Here is a 17,875-nt window from a genome sequence, read left to right as displayed (position 1 = left end):
TTTAGAACCCTAAAGTGCAGAGATGAACTGGGGTATGTCAGGGCTGTGTTTTGGTCCCTTTGCTTTGTTGGCTTTATATAAATTGTCTTTATGACCATTTACTTAAATCTAACTCTGACTTTCCTGGGCTGGGCAACTAGCATTTGCCCTTACTTGCCTATGCAGACAACACAGTTTTACTCTTCAGTGCCTCGTTGATGACTATGCCCAATGTATGGATTTAAAAGGTTAACTGCTCAGAGGTCCGCTGTGATGGTCCGTCACAGTGGGAAACCCCCTCCAAGGGTTTCAGCAATTTTTGTAAAGGGGAGCCAATTCCAAGAGTGGCTCATTTTCATTACCTCAGAGTGAGATTCTCATTGAATTTTGGGGCAAAGGCACATGTGGAAAAGCAGATCCTAAGATTTATGCAGGCAATTTAGGGCAGGGGGCGCTATAGCCAGAGCTTTGGGGTAATTTAAAATAAAACAGATTGATCTAGTACTCAGTGTTTCAGGGCAAAACTTCTTCTGTGGCAAGATATGGCATGGAATTGTGGGGGTTTGGAGGCCGAGAACACTTCAGTACTTTGGAGTTACATGGGTCTGCCCCTAATTTCGCAGTTTGTCAAGAACTGGGCTGCTGCTTTCTTATTGATCTGATTGCAGGTATACCTGCCAGTCATTGGGTAAGAATTTGGGGTAACACCAAAACTACCTTAACCCAGGAATTGGTTAGTTATCTTGTGTGCAGGGATCCCCTTTTGAGGACTTCATTGCTGAGGTATGTGAAAACCGTGTTTTTGTAGGCGGGTGTGGGTCACTGTTTTTCTACAGCAGTCCTCCTTTCTAAGAACGATGTAAACTCTGCAAAAAACAGTGTGCTCTGGTCTCTTCAGACCAAGAATCTCTTTGGAGATCATGAAGTCTGCCAATAGAAAACATTTCATCATTTTGTCTCCTGGCCTGCCAGAGTATTTGAGCTGGGCTCAGCATCCGTTTCAACATATCTTTATTTCTATGGCACGTTTTAACTGTATTCATTTAAGAGCTGTGGTGGGAGCAAGGCTCCAGGGGGCTGTGAACCAATCTGGTTTGCTTTGTGGGGCACCTAAGGAGGACTTGGAACACTTTGTTTTATTCATCTTTTCCAATCATTAGAGAACATACTCTGAAACATGTATTGTTGAGTTCATTGTTACAAGCCTAAATTGTATTTGCTGCGGGTGGATTCTGTACAAGCGGGTTGGGCTGTATTGACTGATTTTAAAAAGTGCTCTATTAAGATCAGTTAGATCTCCAGTGTAGGGCAAAATAAGCCTGGTGCTGCAGCCTCTGGAGTCCGGATCTCCACAAGTTAATTGTTCAAAAAAGCAGGGGCGAGGCACGCACTCCAATTCCTGGCCAATATATTACCTGAACAAGTATCCAAAAACAATCACAGGGTTAAATGCCAAAGTGTCCAAAATATTCACAGGATTAAATCACCCTGGGGTCACCTGAATTGTTTAAATGGGTTTGCTACATTGACCATAATTCCTAGACACTAACTGCATTTATATTGGTTTCACCTGAATTGAATGGCAACTCAGCCTCCCTGATAAGTATTGCAGATACGAAAGCGCTTGGAGGAGTACAACAGTGCAAAAAGGGAATCAACCCTGTGATTGGGATTTAACCCTGTGATTGTTTTTGGACACTTGTTGGGGTAATATATTGGCCAGCAATTGGAGTACGAGGCTCGCCTCTTTTTAAAAAAAATGTTTTTAAGGTATGCTTTGTTTTACCGAAATACACCTTGAAAAATTAAACGAATGAGATGAATTGCATAGCTTTCGGTTCGTAGTGGGCCTGCATGTCACTCAGCCACCAAATGAGTCGCGATAAAATGCAAGTACAGTGGTAAGCACGTTGGCTGAAAAAGAGTCACAATCACGACTTGCGGAGGGCGGTCACATATCAAAGTATTACTGTGCAGCAATAGCCACTCTTGCAGCAAATTCCTGACCTTTGATACTAGAGGGATATCCAAGTCCTCTGTTCAGCTTTTCGGACCAGGTGTCAGTCACACTTCCGTTTCCAGGTAAGATCGTGGGCAGATCGTCGACACTGGGCAATGCAAAGTTGATTCAGACACAAGTAGTTCTTTCTTGATGAATAATGGGCGAGGCGTATTACATTCTGTGTCAATAGTCCTCTGTGCAAAGCTACACTAAGTAAGGCAGAGGGGCTTGTGAGAGCACATGAATTTCCATGACGTTACGTGTACTAGTTGAGGAAGCGTGCATTCTAGAACACCTTGCCGTGTTGGGATCTCTGTAGGCTGCACGCCTCTCAACCTTTTGAGTTGCAAAGGTGGGTGAAATGAGACTTCTTTTGGCGGATGTTCGATCATTTGGTGTCTAGATGGTACTGGGCATACCGTGTATGGGAACCAAGTTAACGGGTGGGTGACACTGACAAATGTCGCGCGAGTTGGCTGGTATGATTGAGAAGCATACATTAATGCATGTACCGGTCCAACATTATATCTGAACATATGTGAGGTAGTTGGCTTTATGGTGCCGTCCATGCAAGTGAGTAGTTGGCTTTATGGTGCAGTACATGCAGGCGTGAAAATGAACTAGCATAAGCTGGCTGCTGGAAGGGCTTTGTTTGCAGACCTCCCATCTGAGGCAAGAACCTAAAAGGGTACGTAAATAAAGTTAATGAGGTGAAATACGTGAGGGTGTTAGAATGCACTCTGCGACGTACTTTGATCAGAATAGTCTTCTGTGGGTGATGAAAAAAACATTCTTGATAATGTAATCCTGGAGGAATTCTGCCCGAGTAGGGTGTGCACGAGGACATAGTACAGAGTACAGCACACTGATAACTGAGGAGCAGTATATTCTCTAAAATAGTCATGTGAGTTAATAATTACTGAGTGAATCAGGTATTCTGGGACTTGGAGTTCTGTGAAGGGAGTGGTTGTTTGTGATGCAGTGTGCATTTTAGAAAATTAAGTTCTTAGTTTGCAGATGCACGAAATAAGTTAGGAAATAAGGCAGTGTGCATCTCAGCAATGTGCCAACTCATGGAGGAATCACTTCCAAGCACAATAATAGGGTATGGAGCTACAGATGGACAGGGTAGAGAGGAACACAGTGTTCAATTACATCCCACAGGTGCATACATCAGTCAGTCTCGAAGAAAAAAGAAAAGCGATTGAACAGTTCAGATACCCATTCACAGCATGTGGGGAGCAGCTTCCTGGTAAGCATGTAGAATGGCGGGCAGCCATGAAGTGCCTTCTATTCAGCACAGTGGGCGGGCAACTACTGGTTTGGGGTGCGACCCGCTAAACCATCAACTCACCTGGGTAGGGATCTTTATAAACTGTTTGAGCAGCAGGTTCTTTTTGGTTGGGGTGGTTTTAGCAGATTTTCAGGTTCCTTTTTTAAAATTCAGGTAGCTGGGTTCTAGTTTCAGATCTAGAGGGATGTTGGTTCCACCATTTAGACTCTGGCAAGGCCCTACCTACGTGTGGGGGACTTGAGCATTGGTTTAGTCAAATTATTGTCTCTAGATGATGGGATTAAAAATATAGATTAAAGGTGGAACACAAGAATGGAAAAATTAATGAGCTCACTAGAAAAAGTGAAAAGTAGTAGCTGTCCAGTCATAGTTTCAAAAAAAAAAAAAATAGTTTCTACATGCAAATGTTTCGACACAAAAGCATCGAAAAAATGTTTCTAATGCATTTAAAAAAAAGAAATTAATGGAGAGTTCCCCCAATACCAGTTTTCCTTTTAAAACAAACTTTTTTTCTATATGAAAAACCTGTACATGTTACAGGTTTTATTTTTTTTCATACAGAAAAAAAAGTTTGTTTTAAAAGGAAAACAGGGTTTAGGGGGAACCCCCCCCATTAAAAAAAAAAAAAAATTAAACAATGCATTCAAAACTTTTGTTTTCGATGCTTTTGTGTCAAAACCTTTGCATGTAGAAACTTGACTGTCGAAACAGTCACTATAAACCAAGTAGTATGATGAACTATTTAAAACATTTTTATGTTGTTTTGTTAAACGGAAACAAGCATTCAAACAGCAAAATGTTTTGTAAGATATCGCAAGGAGGAAAAAAACGCACAGAACTAAAATTCCTGGATGAGTCCACAAAGCACATGTGTGAAAATAGTTGAAAGAAATAACATTTGTCTGTTAAAATGGGAACTGATCATCTATCGCAAAAATGAATGATCTATTTAAAAGAGACCGACACACACACAGATTTCAACTATGTCGATTGGCAATGGAAAAAAAGTGTTAGTGTAGCATATTCAAGACCAAAAGAGTAATCTTCTATGCCATGAGAATCAAAATTGTACTATGAGCAATACACTCAGTATTTTTTAAAAATAACTGCACATAAATTCAGCACCTAATATTGCATGCATTTACTTGAGGGTGTGACTTGGTAGTCTTCCTTTACAGCGGTGTAACCCAGTCAAATCGCTCCCTCGTCACTCGCCCCAGTTAATCATTCATCATCCTAACACTTTTTAACAGAATAGTTGTCCTAGGTAGTGTAGCCTGTGCTCCTCCCTGGCAACCTTTTTCAGACTTAACCTGCATCTATGACCTGGCCCCAGCTGTCACATACTTCTCAAGCCCCATGTTGCAGCCCTTTATCAGACGACACCCACTCACTGACAAGCCACCTTCACAAACCATTCTCTGACTTCTCCTGCCCGTTTCCATCTATTTCTCACAAATCACACACCTGCTTACTAAAAACGCTACAAAACCATTCAACTGAGGCAGTACAGGACTCCACTCTTAGTAGAAGGCGGTACCTCTTGAGTTCAGGGTAGCGTAGACAGAGAAGCCAGGCTTATCTTGGGAGGGAGAGATGCATTGAAAAACATGGCTCCCGTGATTTTTAGCTACCGGTGTTCGCTGTCGGGACAAATCATGATAGTTTGTTGTAAAACCACTGCCACCAGCCTTTTCAATAGGAAAGGGTAGCATTTGACTGCTATATGAGTATTTAGACACAGGGGATACTATGTAACCCCTCCAGCACTCCATTGTAAGATGGTGTGTGCTGGGTCTAGGAATTTGGAAAGACTAGTAATGTCAATTTCACTTAACATTCTCTGGGAAACAGTAGTTTATCCCAGAGGAAGTAGCTAAACCTTTGGGAAGTCTAAAAGACATCCCAGTGTCACTGCACTGAGGGTGCTGTGTAGCACACCTGAAAAGATGATGCCTATGGAGTTATCTTAAAACTCCACAACCAAAGAAAATAAACACAGAAAACAAACAGAATTAAAAAAGTACAGAGTCCCAAAGTTCAGCAAACGAGCTGGGGGTCTCTAAGGTAGAGAGGAATTGGCACATTTTGAGAATTCTCCCTAACAGATGCCCACCAAGTTTCAGAGAGATTCGGAAGACCGTGCACCCCACAATGGCTCGAGGTCCCAGGGTATTGGGGTATTGCAGCCCTGCAAGGTCACGGCACGGCGGGGAATGGCTCAAAATGCAGGTATTCTTGAGTCTAGTGGGCCTCACCAGACTCTGGGTCGGCCCGTCATTTTCAGAGTTTTCAGTTTTGGTTCCAGTGGTTGACTACCTCTTCAGCTTCCAGGATAAGACTTTTAGGCAGGAATCGAGCCAATCAAACAGCCTTGCAACATTCAAACTTGGGGGGTTGGCAATCCTTCCAGGACAGCTAGCCTCCCAGTTTGAACTGGATTCCCACACATAGGCAGGAAGACAAACAATTGCAGTGTTTTGGATTCCTCCCTTGCTTCCTGCCTTGACAGACATTCTGGAGCCTGGGTGAGATGGCCACAGGACTCCTGCCGAAGATAAAAATCACACAAAGGAATTGCCCACCCTGGAGGTCAGGGGAAGGAACTAGAAAGGACAAGGAACAATAAAATGGTGAAAAAAGACAACCGGGCTATTTTGGTAAAATGAGCACCGACTGGTGTCTTGATCGGGGCTCTGGAAACATCCCACGGTAAAGGTGCACCGAATTAATAAAAAGGTTCTCTGCCACCAGCCATTAAAGGTAAGTTTGAACTTGTAACATTAATGTTACATTTAAAATGAGAAAGGGGATACTCGGCATCTCCCCAACACTCCACATAAGGTGGGGGGTGCTGGTCTCACCAAATAAAATGTAAAAAGGATCCAAAGATCCTTTCTACTCTCGGGAACTATGGTTCTCATGAACCAGAGAAAGTTAAAAGGGGAGCCCTAAGCCAAGCCAGCAACAATAGGCACTTATTGCCAAAATGTTGTCAAAGAGGATTACTTTTAAAAGCCACTATGTAGAGTCTTAATGACGCCCATAAAAAAAGTAAGACTCCCACTCACTGGAGGTATAAGGAAAAATAATCTACCAGACCAGCAAAACGTTCCGGGGTTGACACAGGTTAGGAAGATGTATCATTACTATGAAATTCTTACCCAACAGTGAGGTAGCGCACATGAACAACAGTTTGCTCCAGACTTCCAGTTTGTTTACAACTTGCACATTTGAAGTCTCGCACAATTATACGTTATGTTGACTTCTTTTGGCAAATTCACATTGAGTTATTTTGACTAAAGAAAAGTGTTCCGTCACCAACACTGTTGAATTCGATGTTAAACAGGTGTCGTTCAAACTATGAAGCACGCTGGAGGAGGTAAGGCTTTGAAGTCTACGAAGAAAAATAAAGATGGGATGGAGGGAGAAATACTATAAACATAAACAACCCCAAGAAAGATGGAAAAATCTGCAGCAAGGTTTGTGCTACTGTACACGCTGGTAACAAACCAGGAAAATAAATTTCAGGCAGCATTGGCTCCATGATCAATCAAAAAAGTCACGCTAGTAGTGAGGTCTAGTTATCGCAACAATTGTGGATAGAATGAAAAAGGAAACTAATCTGTTCCAAGTGATAATGTCCCATGCGAAAATGTCGCCAGGTAGGTGACGTTTTTGCTTGTACCCCTAAAAGCCTTTCCCTGAATATTTAAGGACAGGCACCATTTTCCTTTCTAACTCTAGTCCTAGAATATATGGGGAAAGTGCTTGATTTTCCTAGGAGTGCAAATTTGGGGAAATGTTGCTCCCTGGCGACTTTTTTCCAGGCAACATCACTGGATACCAAAGAAATCCTAAATCAAGGATGCAACTATGTGGTTCAAACATCCTCATTTTCTTTACTCACTATGGAGGAGCTGGTTGGCATCCTAAACATATGTAAAACTATGGAACATTTGGATCCTTCCATATTAGATCTAGTCAAAGTTGTATGCAATACATACCGTAGCACTTCCTCAGCTTGAAATGCATCATCCTCTTCCTCCCAGGCATTTGTGTTTTCCTGCCACGTTTCCAAATCTCCCAACTCAGGCTGTGAATGAGAAGAAAACATTTACAGCAGGGAAGCTGAAACAAAGTTGTGTATATGACAGAGTTGTCCAAGTACCTTTATATTTAAGACATGGCCAAATGTGCATAGAAACTGAAGTATTCTTTTTTGCATTTTACATTGGAGAATTTGAGGGAGAATGTACGTGTCCATGTACAGCAATTTTGTTCACATGCCACTCCCAAACTATGTTAATCACACCGACAAATCTAAACAGTGGCACATGGTTGCAACTGGTTAACGTTTTGGAGTGAGGTCATTTGTCTGATAACATTACATCTAACGTTTGTGTCATTAGGGTATTATGCTATTTAGCTTGAAATTATTGAACCTAAAATTGCACACCAAGAATCTTTCCAAATATTGTGAAGGCCAATTTAGATTTTATTTACAAGGCATCAAGGTGAACATTATGCTAGAACAATTTTTAATATACTAAAAAAACGTTTTAACTACTTAGATCTTCTGTAGCTGTCCATATAACATAACATCTCAATAAGGTAATCTTAAGAGAGCATAATATATAAAGAACATGCATTAAATTGCTTTTCTTTGTGATCCAACTTATACCCACCATCGCAAACCTATAGAGAATCCTAGCTCTCCTTATGATCAATGTTATCAGACAAAATACATTCTTCTAGAGACAAATGTTAATGACTTTAGTGGCTACTGTATTCTTAGTCTATAGCCCCCTTTTCCTCCATATTCATGGTTGTCAATCTAATCGGGACAGGGCCGACACATTTTTGTTCAGCAAAAGGCATTTTCGTTTAACATTTTAAAATGTAATGATTTAATGAGTACTGACTTTTCCGAAAAGTCTATTGCTGATAACTTTTGACTGGCTGGAAAGATCTGGAATGAAGGTTTTGGGACACATTCGTCAAACGGTTCAAAAGTTATAAAGCAAGTAGCTTGTGAAGTAGCTGTTGGCTGTTTGCTGTGTGCGTGGTGTGGGTAAGACTGGGATTTGTACTGCTTCGCAGGTTCTTTATATACTTTTAACTATAGTGTTTCAGCTGGCGTTTCTGTTTTAAATGCCGAGCTGTGCTGAAGAAATGACAGATTAAATCTGATTGAATGCGAATGAATGCGATTTGCAAAATACACTTGCATATGTGTAGGTGGAATATACGTTTAGGCTGATCTTTGCTGAACCTTGCTGAGTTGAAAGTGCGTAGAAAATACATAGAACATATATAGTTAATGCTATAAAATACTACCATCTAGTGGTCACAGGTTTAATTCAAAGGTTTGTTAGCTGAAAACGAAGTTGTGTTACACTGTGCATTTGTATTTCTGAACTGGCTGTTAGTGGAAAAGTGTAAAGCGTTTGAGAAGTGCTGACTCTCAACTCTTAGGATATATGCCCTCTTGCATGCTTTATAATGAAGGATTCTATAATGCCCGAGTTGGGCTGTGTCAAAACATTGCGGGGGCGGCGTATCTGTATGCCCAAGCTAATATCTCACCCTAACGTTTTGAGTAAACAACTAATGGATTTTTACCCGAAATCGGGCATAGCATCCATAAAAATGTGGTAGCGGCAAAAGAACTTGCCACCGAGTTAACGAGTGATTTGGGCTGCCTCAGTGCCAAATTGCTAGATATATGTGGAGAAGTACTGCATTCGATTACCAAGTCCGCTGACCGAGTTGTTGATAGTATTGATGAGGGTCATCTTGTTACATTGGATGCAACTACCGTAACTGCCTCTTCTTGTGCTGAAGGTGTGGAAAACAAAATGGATTTACAAGCAGGAAAGGAGCGTCTTATGTCTAATTGCCCGCAATATATAGCGGGTAAAGTAATATGCACTATAGTTGAAGGGGAGTGTTTAGATCTGCCTCAATGATTTGGAAGACGATGAAGTGGCTTATTTGGGTCAAGATTTGGCAGCTTCCTTTGGTGAATATTCCACTCCTCTATGTGATATGAAGAAATCACCATCAGGATTGGAATGTTTGCCCTTATGTGTGCCAATAAATTTGGGGGTGTGGTGTAGGAGAGAAAAGTGATGAGAAAGTTGGGTTCTTCTTTGGTGATACAAAAAAGGTGATGAAACAATCTGATTTTACTAAAGCTCGTATAACAGATTGCTTCTATCCTGAATGACGTGGGAAATGAAAGTATTGGTGATACTAGCATGTCTTCGTCTATGATGTTTATTGCATTTGAGAATTTATTAACAGATATAGTGGCAAAATGTACGCGCTTAGAGGTGTGAAAATGGATATCCAGGCACTTATCATACATAAATGCATGATGGCTCGGGAAAAGGTACTATGTGAACGTAGTACTAGTGTATGTGGTATAGAGAATATAGATGACTTAATCTCTGAAAAGGCTAAAATACAATACGTGTGTCGCCATAAGCCTAAATCTAAAAATAAAACACATCATGCGTTTAAGTATGGAAATAAACCCATACTAAGAAAGAACAAAAAAGGCCAACAAAAATTAAAGATGAATATTAAGCCTATAATAGTTCCACTAATTAGTGATGTTGATGTACTAGCATGTGCTGTTGCTTCTGCAGATTCTACTGCCTGCAGTCAGGAGGGGAATGCCCAACCTATATCAATGCCGCAATTAGAATCTCATCCGACTATACTAAAATTAGCCTTGTCTGAGCCTTCAAAGCATAAACAAGGTACTTTAGCAGAGATTTGGAAAGCTAAATCTATCATTGACACACCAACGCCAACCCATAATCACGCATGTGAAAAAGTGAACAACGATAAGAACAATAGTGATAATATGGTCAAGGTACTGCAATTACAGAAAATATTGCACTATAAGGACCAAGCGCCATTGAACAGAGCTGCAATAATAAATGTATTTCAATGTATTCTACCGTTGAGGTCTATTAAGGCCAGTGACATCAAATTGGTAGATCAAATTGAGAAGCCCAACACATACATATCAAATATATGGTTCAACAGTGACTCCATTCTATCATATGTATTGCAATTTGAAGAGGATTTTGTGCGCATGGGTTATACCTGCTGTACTACTACCATATCGACAACAGTGAAGAAACGTGTAATCACTTCTAACGTGAACGGCACTAAAGATAATAGTGTAAGGGCTGGTCTTAACCTAGAACCCAGCATAGGTAAAGTAGCAAATACTGTACCACCTATAGGTAAAAGTGGAAAGGTACATCTTGTGGCGACTGCGTCTCCATCTAAATTGTTTAATATGAAATCGGATGGAGCTCAGCCAGTCGATTGCGAAAATGGTTATTTTCAGTGGTTACCAATCACATTCAAACAATATTTTTCTAAGGAATTGAGTTGATCAGATTGTCTTTTGTCATGGAATACTTGGGGTCATTGTCATCTATTTGCCGAAGAGGGTCTTGTATCTGTCCTTGAAAATGTAACCTTTGTAGCCCTACAAGAAACTTGGTTAATGGACAAAGTGTTGTTTGATGGTCGGAGCACAGTCCATCAGGTCGCAACCAAAGGGACTTTAGGGATTACTGTAAAACATCCATGGGTGGCGGCTATGCTAGATGAATCAACGTTGAATGTGTTGGCTGCTAAAGTGATCCATTGGAATCATGTAGTAATTCTAATTAATATCTATGATGCTCCCAACACAGTGGAATCAAAAAGAAACATAAATGTGGTCAACAATAGTTTGATGAAATATAGTTCTACATTTCCGGTAATATTGGTAGGAGACTAATGCGAAAATTGCAAACCACACCTTCAAGGAGTTAAAAATCCTCCCCCGTAAAAGTGGTAAACAGGCAGGGGAGATTATGGTATAGTATGTTAATTAAGCATGGGCTTACCATGCTAAATGGCAATATGCCCGGCGATGAAACAATGGCGGCTACAAGGGTGGTTGGAAAAGCTGCCTCTGTTTTAGACTATGCTTATGTCAATGCGGGCATGGAATTAATTGTAGATATGGGTTTGGTTTATCGAGAAGAGAGTGACCACTTTCTTTTGAGTATCCTCCTTAAAATGCCATACACAGAGGTACCATTAACGGAATATGATAGTAATGGGCAGCTTTTTGTGAACTCAGGTAATAATACAATACAATGGCATTCCAATAATCTGTCCCGCGCTAACATAGTTGCGTAAACTCTTATTTCCAACTTTTTACTAGAAAGGAAGGTAGTGGTAAATAAAGAAGGAAGTAGTTTAATTAGTGATTTCTCTGTAATGATCGAAAAAATACAGAAGGAAGTTAGGGAGTTTCTTACATACAAGTCCTCATTTGAACGAACCAATAAGGGTCAATACAAACATTATGACAAAAATATAAGTAATGAAAAAAAGAAGGTAAGATGTGAGATAGCAATGGCTGTACGCGAAGTAGTGCCGAGGGTTCAACCATCATCTATCGCTACAAAAGTTAAATTTATCAAGAAGAAGTATTGTCTTTGGCTCAGTGCCTATAAGAAGAGTTTGGAAAATGCAAGATGGAAGGAAATTGCACTGTTGGCCCAGTCCAATGAATCTGCTAAGATATGGGATGTCATCAGGAAAAATAAGAAAAGGGACATTACAATTAATCGTATATCAGGAGGAAGTATGGTGTTCTTATATTGGATCTACATTGGGCCGTACTGAAACTATCAGTCAGAGATGTTTTATACAAAGGATATTTGGCAGTGCAAATCAACTATATCAGATATAGCATCAATTATTGCCAATCTCAAAATCTCTCGTGCAGCAGGTCCAGATGGGTCCTGCAACCTTTTGTTTAAACTTAATCCCCATCTTTGGGCCGAAGTCTTCCTTTCACTGTTCACAGAAATCGGCAAGTTCGGCTTAATACCAGAATCATGGCACACAAGCCACATTCTAACCCTGTATAAGAAAGGTTCCTGGGCCGAGCCAAAGAACTTTAGATTGTTGACAATGCAAGATATCCCTTCTAAAATGTTGGCACGAGTACTTTTAGTGGAACTTAATTCCTGGATTAAAACAAAGAACATTTTACCACCTAATCAAATTGGTTTCAGGGAAAAAGCTTGCACAAACCATAATTTTATGGTACTAATCTCTAGCATTGAATATGCAGGCAAACGTAGGAACTTAAATACATATTGTGCCCGATTGATTTCTCAGCCGCGTTTTATACTGTGCTGAGAAATCGTCTGTGGCTGAAGCTCCAAGCCTGGGACATTCCCAGAGGACTCCAAGATTCTAATGTTGCTATATAGCAATACAACTGTAAGAATAAGACTTGATGCAAGAGGGAAGCTCTCTGCTGTAATACCTACATGTTGCGGGGTGTATGGGAGGATTGGTCCAAGAGGCCCCCCTCCCCTGCATCCTCTCCCCCGGTGAAGTCCAGGGCTCGTCAGGGGTCCTCCCTGCCACCAGGGCCCAGGTGGTGGGTGGGCCACTGGCTGACAACATTGACCAAACCTACTGAATTTAGCTAGGCCCTGGAAACCATTTTGGGAAATAAAGATGGTTTGAGCCCTGTGCACCGCAGCACGGCCCCCACCCTTGGAGAGTTTCAATTATCCCTGTGGCCGCAGCTCTCTGGCAGATCCGCTGAGAGCCGGTTCCCACGAACCGACGGACATGAGCTAGTGTTAGATACCCACACCGTAACATTTCACATTCCGCAGTGTATCGCCGTTTCCCGCATTGCTGGTACTCCATAAACTGAAGTCGTCATCCGGTCAGGTTATTTCTTGTAGTGAAGCAAAATAATTTAATATGGCTCCTTATCACTCGTGTCCCCAAGATTTTTTTTTGGTCCATGTTTTAGATATAAAGATCACGATTTACAAAAGAAAGAAATAGTTTAAGAAAATAACAAAATGTTGGATACTTACTGATTGATTCATAAATGGAATATCTTGTGTAGGTGCTGCAAGTCTACTTGAGAACAGTGTATTGCCATCTGGTATTGCAAAACTTAGTGGTTCTCTTTTTTTAATAATAATCTGCAAAGATAAAACAAAAAAAAAGGTGAAAAGAGGCTTGCAACATGAAAACAAAGAAATGTATGCTTTAAATCAATAACACCATCACATGCCCAGTCATTCCTAAAAGTAGAGTATTTTAATGTGCTGTATTACCTATATTAATCTCAGAGCTGACTTTCTCCACAAAGCAGCAATAACACCTCAGCAGGGGAGCATATTCAGGGTTACCGATTGTGCAGCATGCAGAGATATTTGAACTGGAAAATTAGAATTTGTTGGCCATCAGTGTGGCCCAATGGGGCCCAAGTTGAAGTTCAAAGCATCACCTCAGAATTCATGAACTAAAGAGTACAAAGGATGTGAAGGAAGATGACAGGAAATGCTTTTTGTGTTCTATCACACAGCAAGAATCTTTTGGAGGAATTAAAAGTGACAGCTATGAGTGTCTTACTTTGAGTTTGCCGACATTCAGGATGCTTGACTATAGGTTGTACCTTGATCCTAATCATCTGATCTTAGGATGGTTAGCAGCAGCCCATCATCAAGCAGTTTTGTGATAAAACTCTGAGGATTGCACAGGGCCTCTTGCTGATAACACATGGACTCAAAGGCTGGTCTAAGCCAGCCCATGAATCACACGTTAGACAGCACAAAGACTTTGGCATACCTAAAATCCACCAATCATACAGGCACTTCCAGAAAGGATGTAGACTGGGAAGTGTGGAGGACTTTAAACCAGTATACCACTTCGAACCAACACCAAGGGTACCTTTGTTGACTCAGGATAAGCAACATTAAAAACTTCCATTTTGCCAGTGCCTTATGGTCCATGCAGACATAGGAATGGCCAAAAACAGAATAGCCAGGAAAAGGACTCAGAAAAATAACTTAATATACCAATAGCTACCATATAGATGCAGTGTGCAACCAGAGTGCTGAAAGTGGCTACCACCCTAGTGCAGCCAAAACTTTACCAAGGCTACTTCCAGCTCACTCAACACATGTTCAGGGTGAGAATCACTCTAGGACAAACATGGGGTGATTAAAGAGCAACCCTGTGCCGGTGGCCATAAAGGCTAATGCAGGGAGCACATAAATAAAGGTTGTGCTGATAGGGGGCCATCAGTAGAAGCCCCTCTGGTCAGAAAAGAAAAGTAAAAAACTTTGCTCACCACACTTTGCAAAATAAGTATATGGCCCACTCTGATTTTCTTTTGGCCAAGTTTGGTGACACAAGAAGCAAGGTGGGGGGGGGGGCGGGGGGGGGTGCAAAGTGGTGAGTGGGGTCCCAAAATTATTTTTTACATAGACATAATGGGAGAAACCTTTGCTCACACCTATATCCCAAACCGCTGGATGGATTTTCACCAAATTTGTGGCAGGAGCGGCGGCTTGGTCCCGAAAGCGTGCTTTTATTTATTTGGCGATATCTAGGTCCTCCAACGCATGCTACCTTAGCATACCGCTAAAAAAATTTGTGATATCTATGTCCGCTCCGCGGACACACTTCCGCGGACCCCGATATTAATGCACTTCAGATAACCCTGGTTATTAGTCTGATGCACTTTCATTTCCAATCCCGTTTTCTGCTATAACCCCGGTTCTTCCCGCTATAATCCCGGTTATGCGAAAACGTCTGGGCTCTGGCCTCAGTCCCCTGGCCCTCCACCACTAGCCGCAAACAATTTCACATGACGCCTTCTTTTCGCCCTCCCCATCTCTAGCCTGATGCACTTTCATCCCTTTTGTTCCACTTTTCAATTTTAGCTACACCCATAAATAACCCTGGGTTATCACTCACATTGAAAAGAAAAAAAGGGCGTTCTTTTCATTCTTGAAAAGCCTCTGATGGAAAGCACCATTATCCGTCAAATATTTAAACAATTACTGGACGGAACAACCGCAGACCCCTCCTGGAAATATACACTTCATACTCAAGTTGTTTTGTACTCGCTCCAATTACGTCCAGCAGGTTTTGCTGTGCGCTGCGCAGAAATTCTGCCTTTTTCTATATGGTAAAATGAATGGGAGTAGGCAGAAAAGAAAAGAAAATATATAAAAATAAAAGAAGATTCCTCGAGTGTCTCATTGTCTAACCCTTCTGGTGAGCCTCGACAACAAGACCTCAATCTCAAACATGTTGCAGGCGAGCCTCAACATTTAGCAATGACAGTGCCAATCGGTCCACATACTTGTCTAAGAATAGTAAAAACCTCGTAGTTTCCTTTTCGAGGGCTGTGGCCTTGAAGCGGTGGCTTCTGGAAGAGTTCTGGAACGGCCCAGGAATGGTGTTAACTTTACCCCAAGCATCATTTCCTGATGCCATTTTTTTTTTAATTTTTTTTTTACAAATGGGGCAAACTGACTTCTTGCCCCCCCCTCCCCCCAACAGGATGCACAGTTGTCAAAAAGTGTTTCTATAGTGAATAATGATTAAAGAGAGGGGGAGAATTAGAGTAAAAAAGGATAAACTAAATGCCTTTCCTCCATAAAACACTAACAGTTGTTGACCAATAAAAAAGAATAAAAGAGTGGAAAAGTGCCGAAAAAGAGCTTTTTAAGCCTCATTCATTGACCCTTACCCAAAACAGTAGAAAAGTGAAATGAAACTAAACTAAGGGCAATGCACTACTTGTGGGATTTTGGAGCTGGGACAGTCTTTAATTTAGTTAACATTCCTTGTTTGGGATTTTTTTTTCTTGTTTATTTTAAAAGAAGGAATGCCAGGTAGGCATTGTGCAGTGTAGTTTCAAATGATAGTTTTCTTGCTTTGAAAACTTGCTACAAAACCTTGAACATAGGTGAGGATACTGCGTGTTGATGAACATTAATTACCAAGTTGTTGTGGCAGATTATCTATATGGTATCATTGGCCTTCATTGGGCCCATTCCGAGTAACCATATATAATCATCTTTACACGTTGCACACACTCCGGGGCCTGGCAGATTCTTCCATAGCCCAGCAACCCAATGTTGCACTTCGGTACACTGCGCTTCTCTTTCTCCATCATTACCTTATTTGGTATACAGGTGCTGTTATGTTATTCCATAGAAGTGATAGCTATGCAAGTTGAGCCCTATGTTACGAAAGGGTACAAGAAACTGCAAGGCTAACTGCGGCCCGTCTGTCATAAGGAACCGTTACTGTTGTACAAACCTGGTTCGGTCCAATGTGATTTCATATTATTGATCTCTCTACACAAGCTGCCTCTTCTGTGTAATGTTTGACAACTCCATGTGACTTGTGAATACTCTCTCCAAATCTGAGCTGTCATTTGTGCCCAATAAGAATACACTGGTTTCCCTTTCATGCTGGCTCAGTGTGTACCATTGTTTCCTTGTCATTTTTGCCAAACATACATTTTCCACAGATGCTGTGATCTCTTGGACATCACAACTGCTCGTCGACACCCTCATCCTCCATTGCAACATCACAGTGGGGCCCAAGAAGTTTCCTTCTTCACTCAAAGGTAAGAGCAGCTAAATGCTTAGCATACCTTTTTCACAGAAACTGCCAAAATCTTACTTTGGTTGTGATGTGGGGCAGTGGGTGCCTCTTGCCTGCAGTGCTGATGTGAACCAAGCTGCATAGCTCCACGACTAAAATGGCTGATGGGTAAACAATATTTGCTATGTAAGATGTTATTATTGTTACAACATATGTAGATCCACTTTCTCAAAGAACGCCGACATGATTGCAGTCACTTCACCACGATTTCTTTACGCTATCTCGGATGGGACCGTGGGCGCAGCCTGCAAAATCGCTAGATATTTGTGTTTAAACATGTAAGATAGTTTATATATTTATTAGAAAAAGTGTTTTTAGTTTACATTTAAACATTTACACTTCTATTTACAAATCTCAATTAAATCAGAACATACATTTTTTTTAAAAAAATCTCAAAAAAAAAAAAAATCAAGCTAGTCCTCATTTCCCAATCATAATGATTACACCATTAATTACACCATGGTAGGCACAGTTAATCCCAAATGGCCCACCAATCCTTCTCCTGTTGCACAATCAGATTCAGTTTCAAGAAGACATTTTCCAAGAGTTGACATAATGCCAGTATAAAGCCCTGAAAAGAAGTCGTCATAAGCCTGTTCAATAGCAAAGCTGTGATCACTTGATCCTTGGAGTGCATACAAGGACACAGTAAAGCAATCCTACTTTCCCTAAAGGAGGTACAGCTTAGAACCAGATGATTATATTACATTCCTATAACATCCACCCCCCCCCTCCCCGGTCGTACCTCCCCAGGTTTCCATCTCAGAAATGTAGGTATTGGTACTTTAAAATTTCTGTTGAATATTTTACCTACTATGGCAGTTATTGTGACTAGGCTGAACAGCCCTGCAGGGTTCTGGGGAATTTCACCCTAGGCCGAATAACCCCCATAGTAGGTAAAATATTCAACAGAAATTTAAAGTACCAATCCCTACGTTTCTGAGACGGAAACCTGAGGAGATACGACCGGGGGGTTGACCTAGGAATGTAATATAACTCCACCTATACAGCTTCAGTCTATCCATGTCTGTCATATCCGAAATCTTGTGCCATTGCCAAATCGT

At 41.1% G+C, this 17,875-nt stretch overlaps 1 protein-coding gene across 1 annotated transcript in view; it reads right to left on the bottom strand.

Moving 5' to 3' along the window:
- Nucleotides 1-17,875, bottom strand: part of EBAG9 (estrogen receptor binding site associated antigen 9) — a 136,243-nt gene that overhangs the window by 62,320 nt on the left and 56,048 nt on the right. Inside the window, exons 5-6 of the mRNA XM_069621515.1 lie at nucleotides 13,211-13,321; nucleotides 7,283-7,371 (exon numbers count right to left, since the gene is read on the bottom strand). Coding sequence (XP_069477616.1) covers nucleotides 7,283-7,371; nucleotides 13,211-13,321 — 200 coding nt within the window. The remainder of the gene's footprint in view (nucleotides 1-7,282; nucleotides 7,372-13,210; nucleotides 13,322-17,875) is intronic.

Source organism: Ambystoma mexicanum, chromosome 5q (assembly GCF_040938575.1).
Source record: "Ambystoma mexicanum isolate Mex_15411 chromosome 5q, UKY_AmexF1_1, whole genome shotgun sequence".
NCBI classification, from domain to species: Eukaryota; Metazoa; Chordata; class Amphibia; order Caudata; family Ambystomatidae; genus Ambystoma; species Ambystoma mexicanum.
This window is presented reverse-complemented; position numbering and strand designations above follow the sequence as displayed.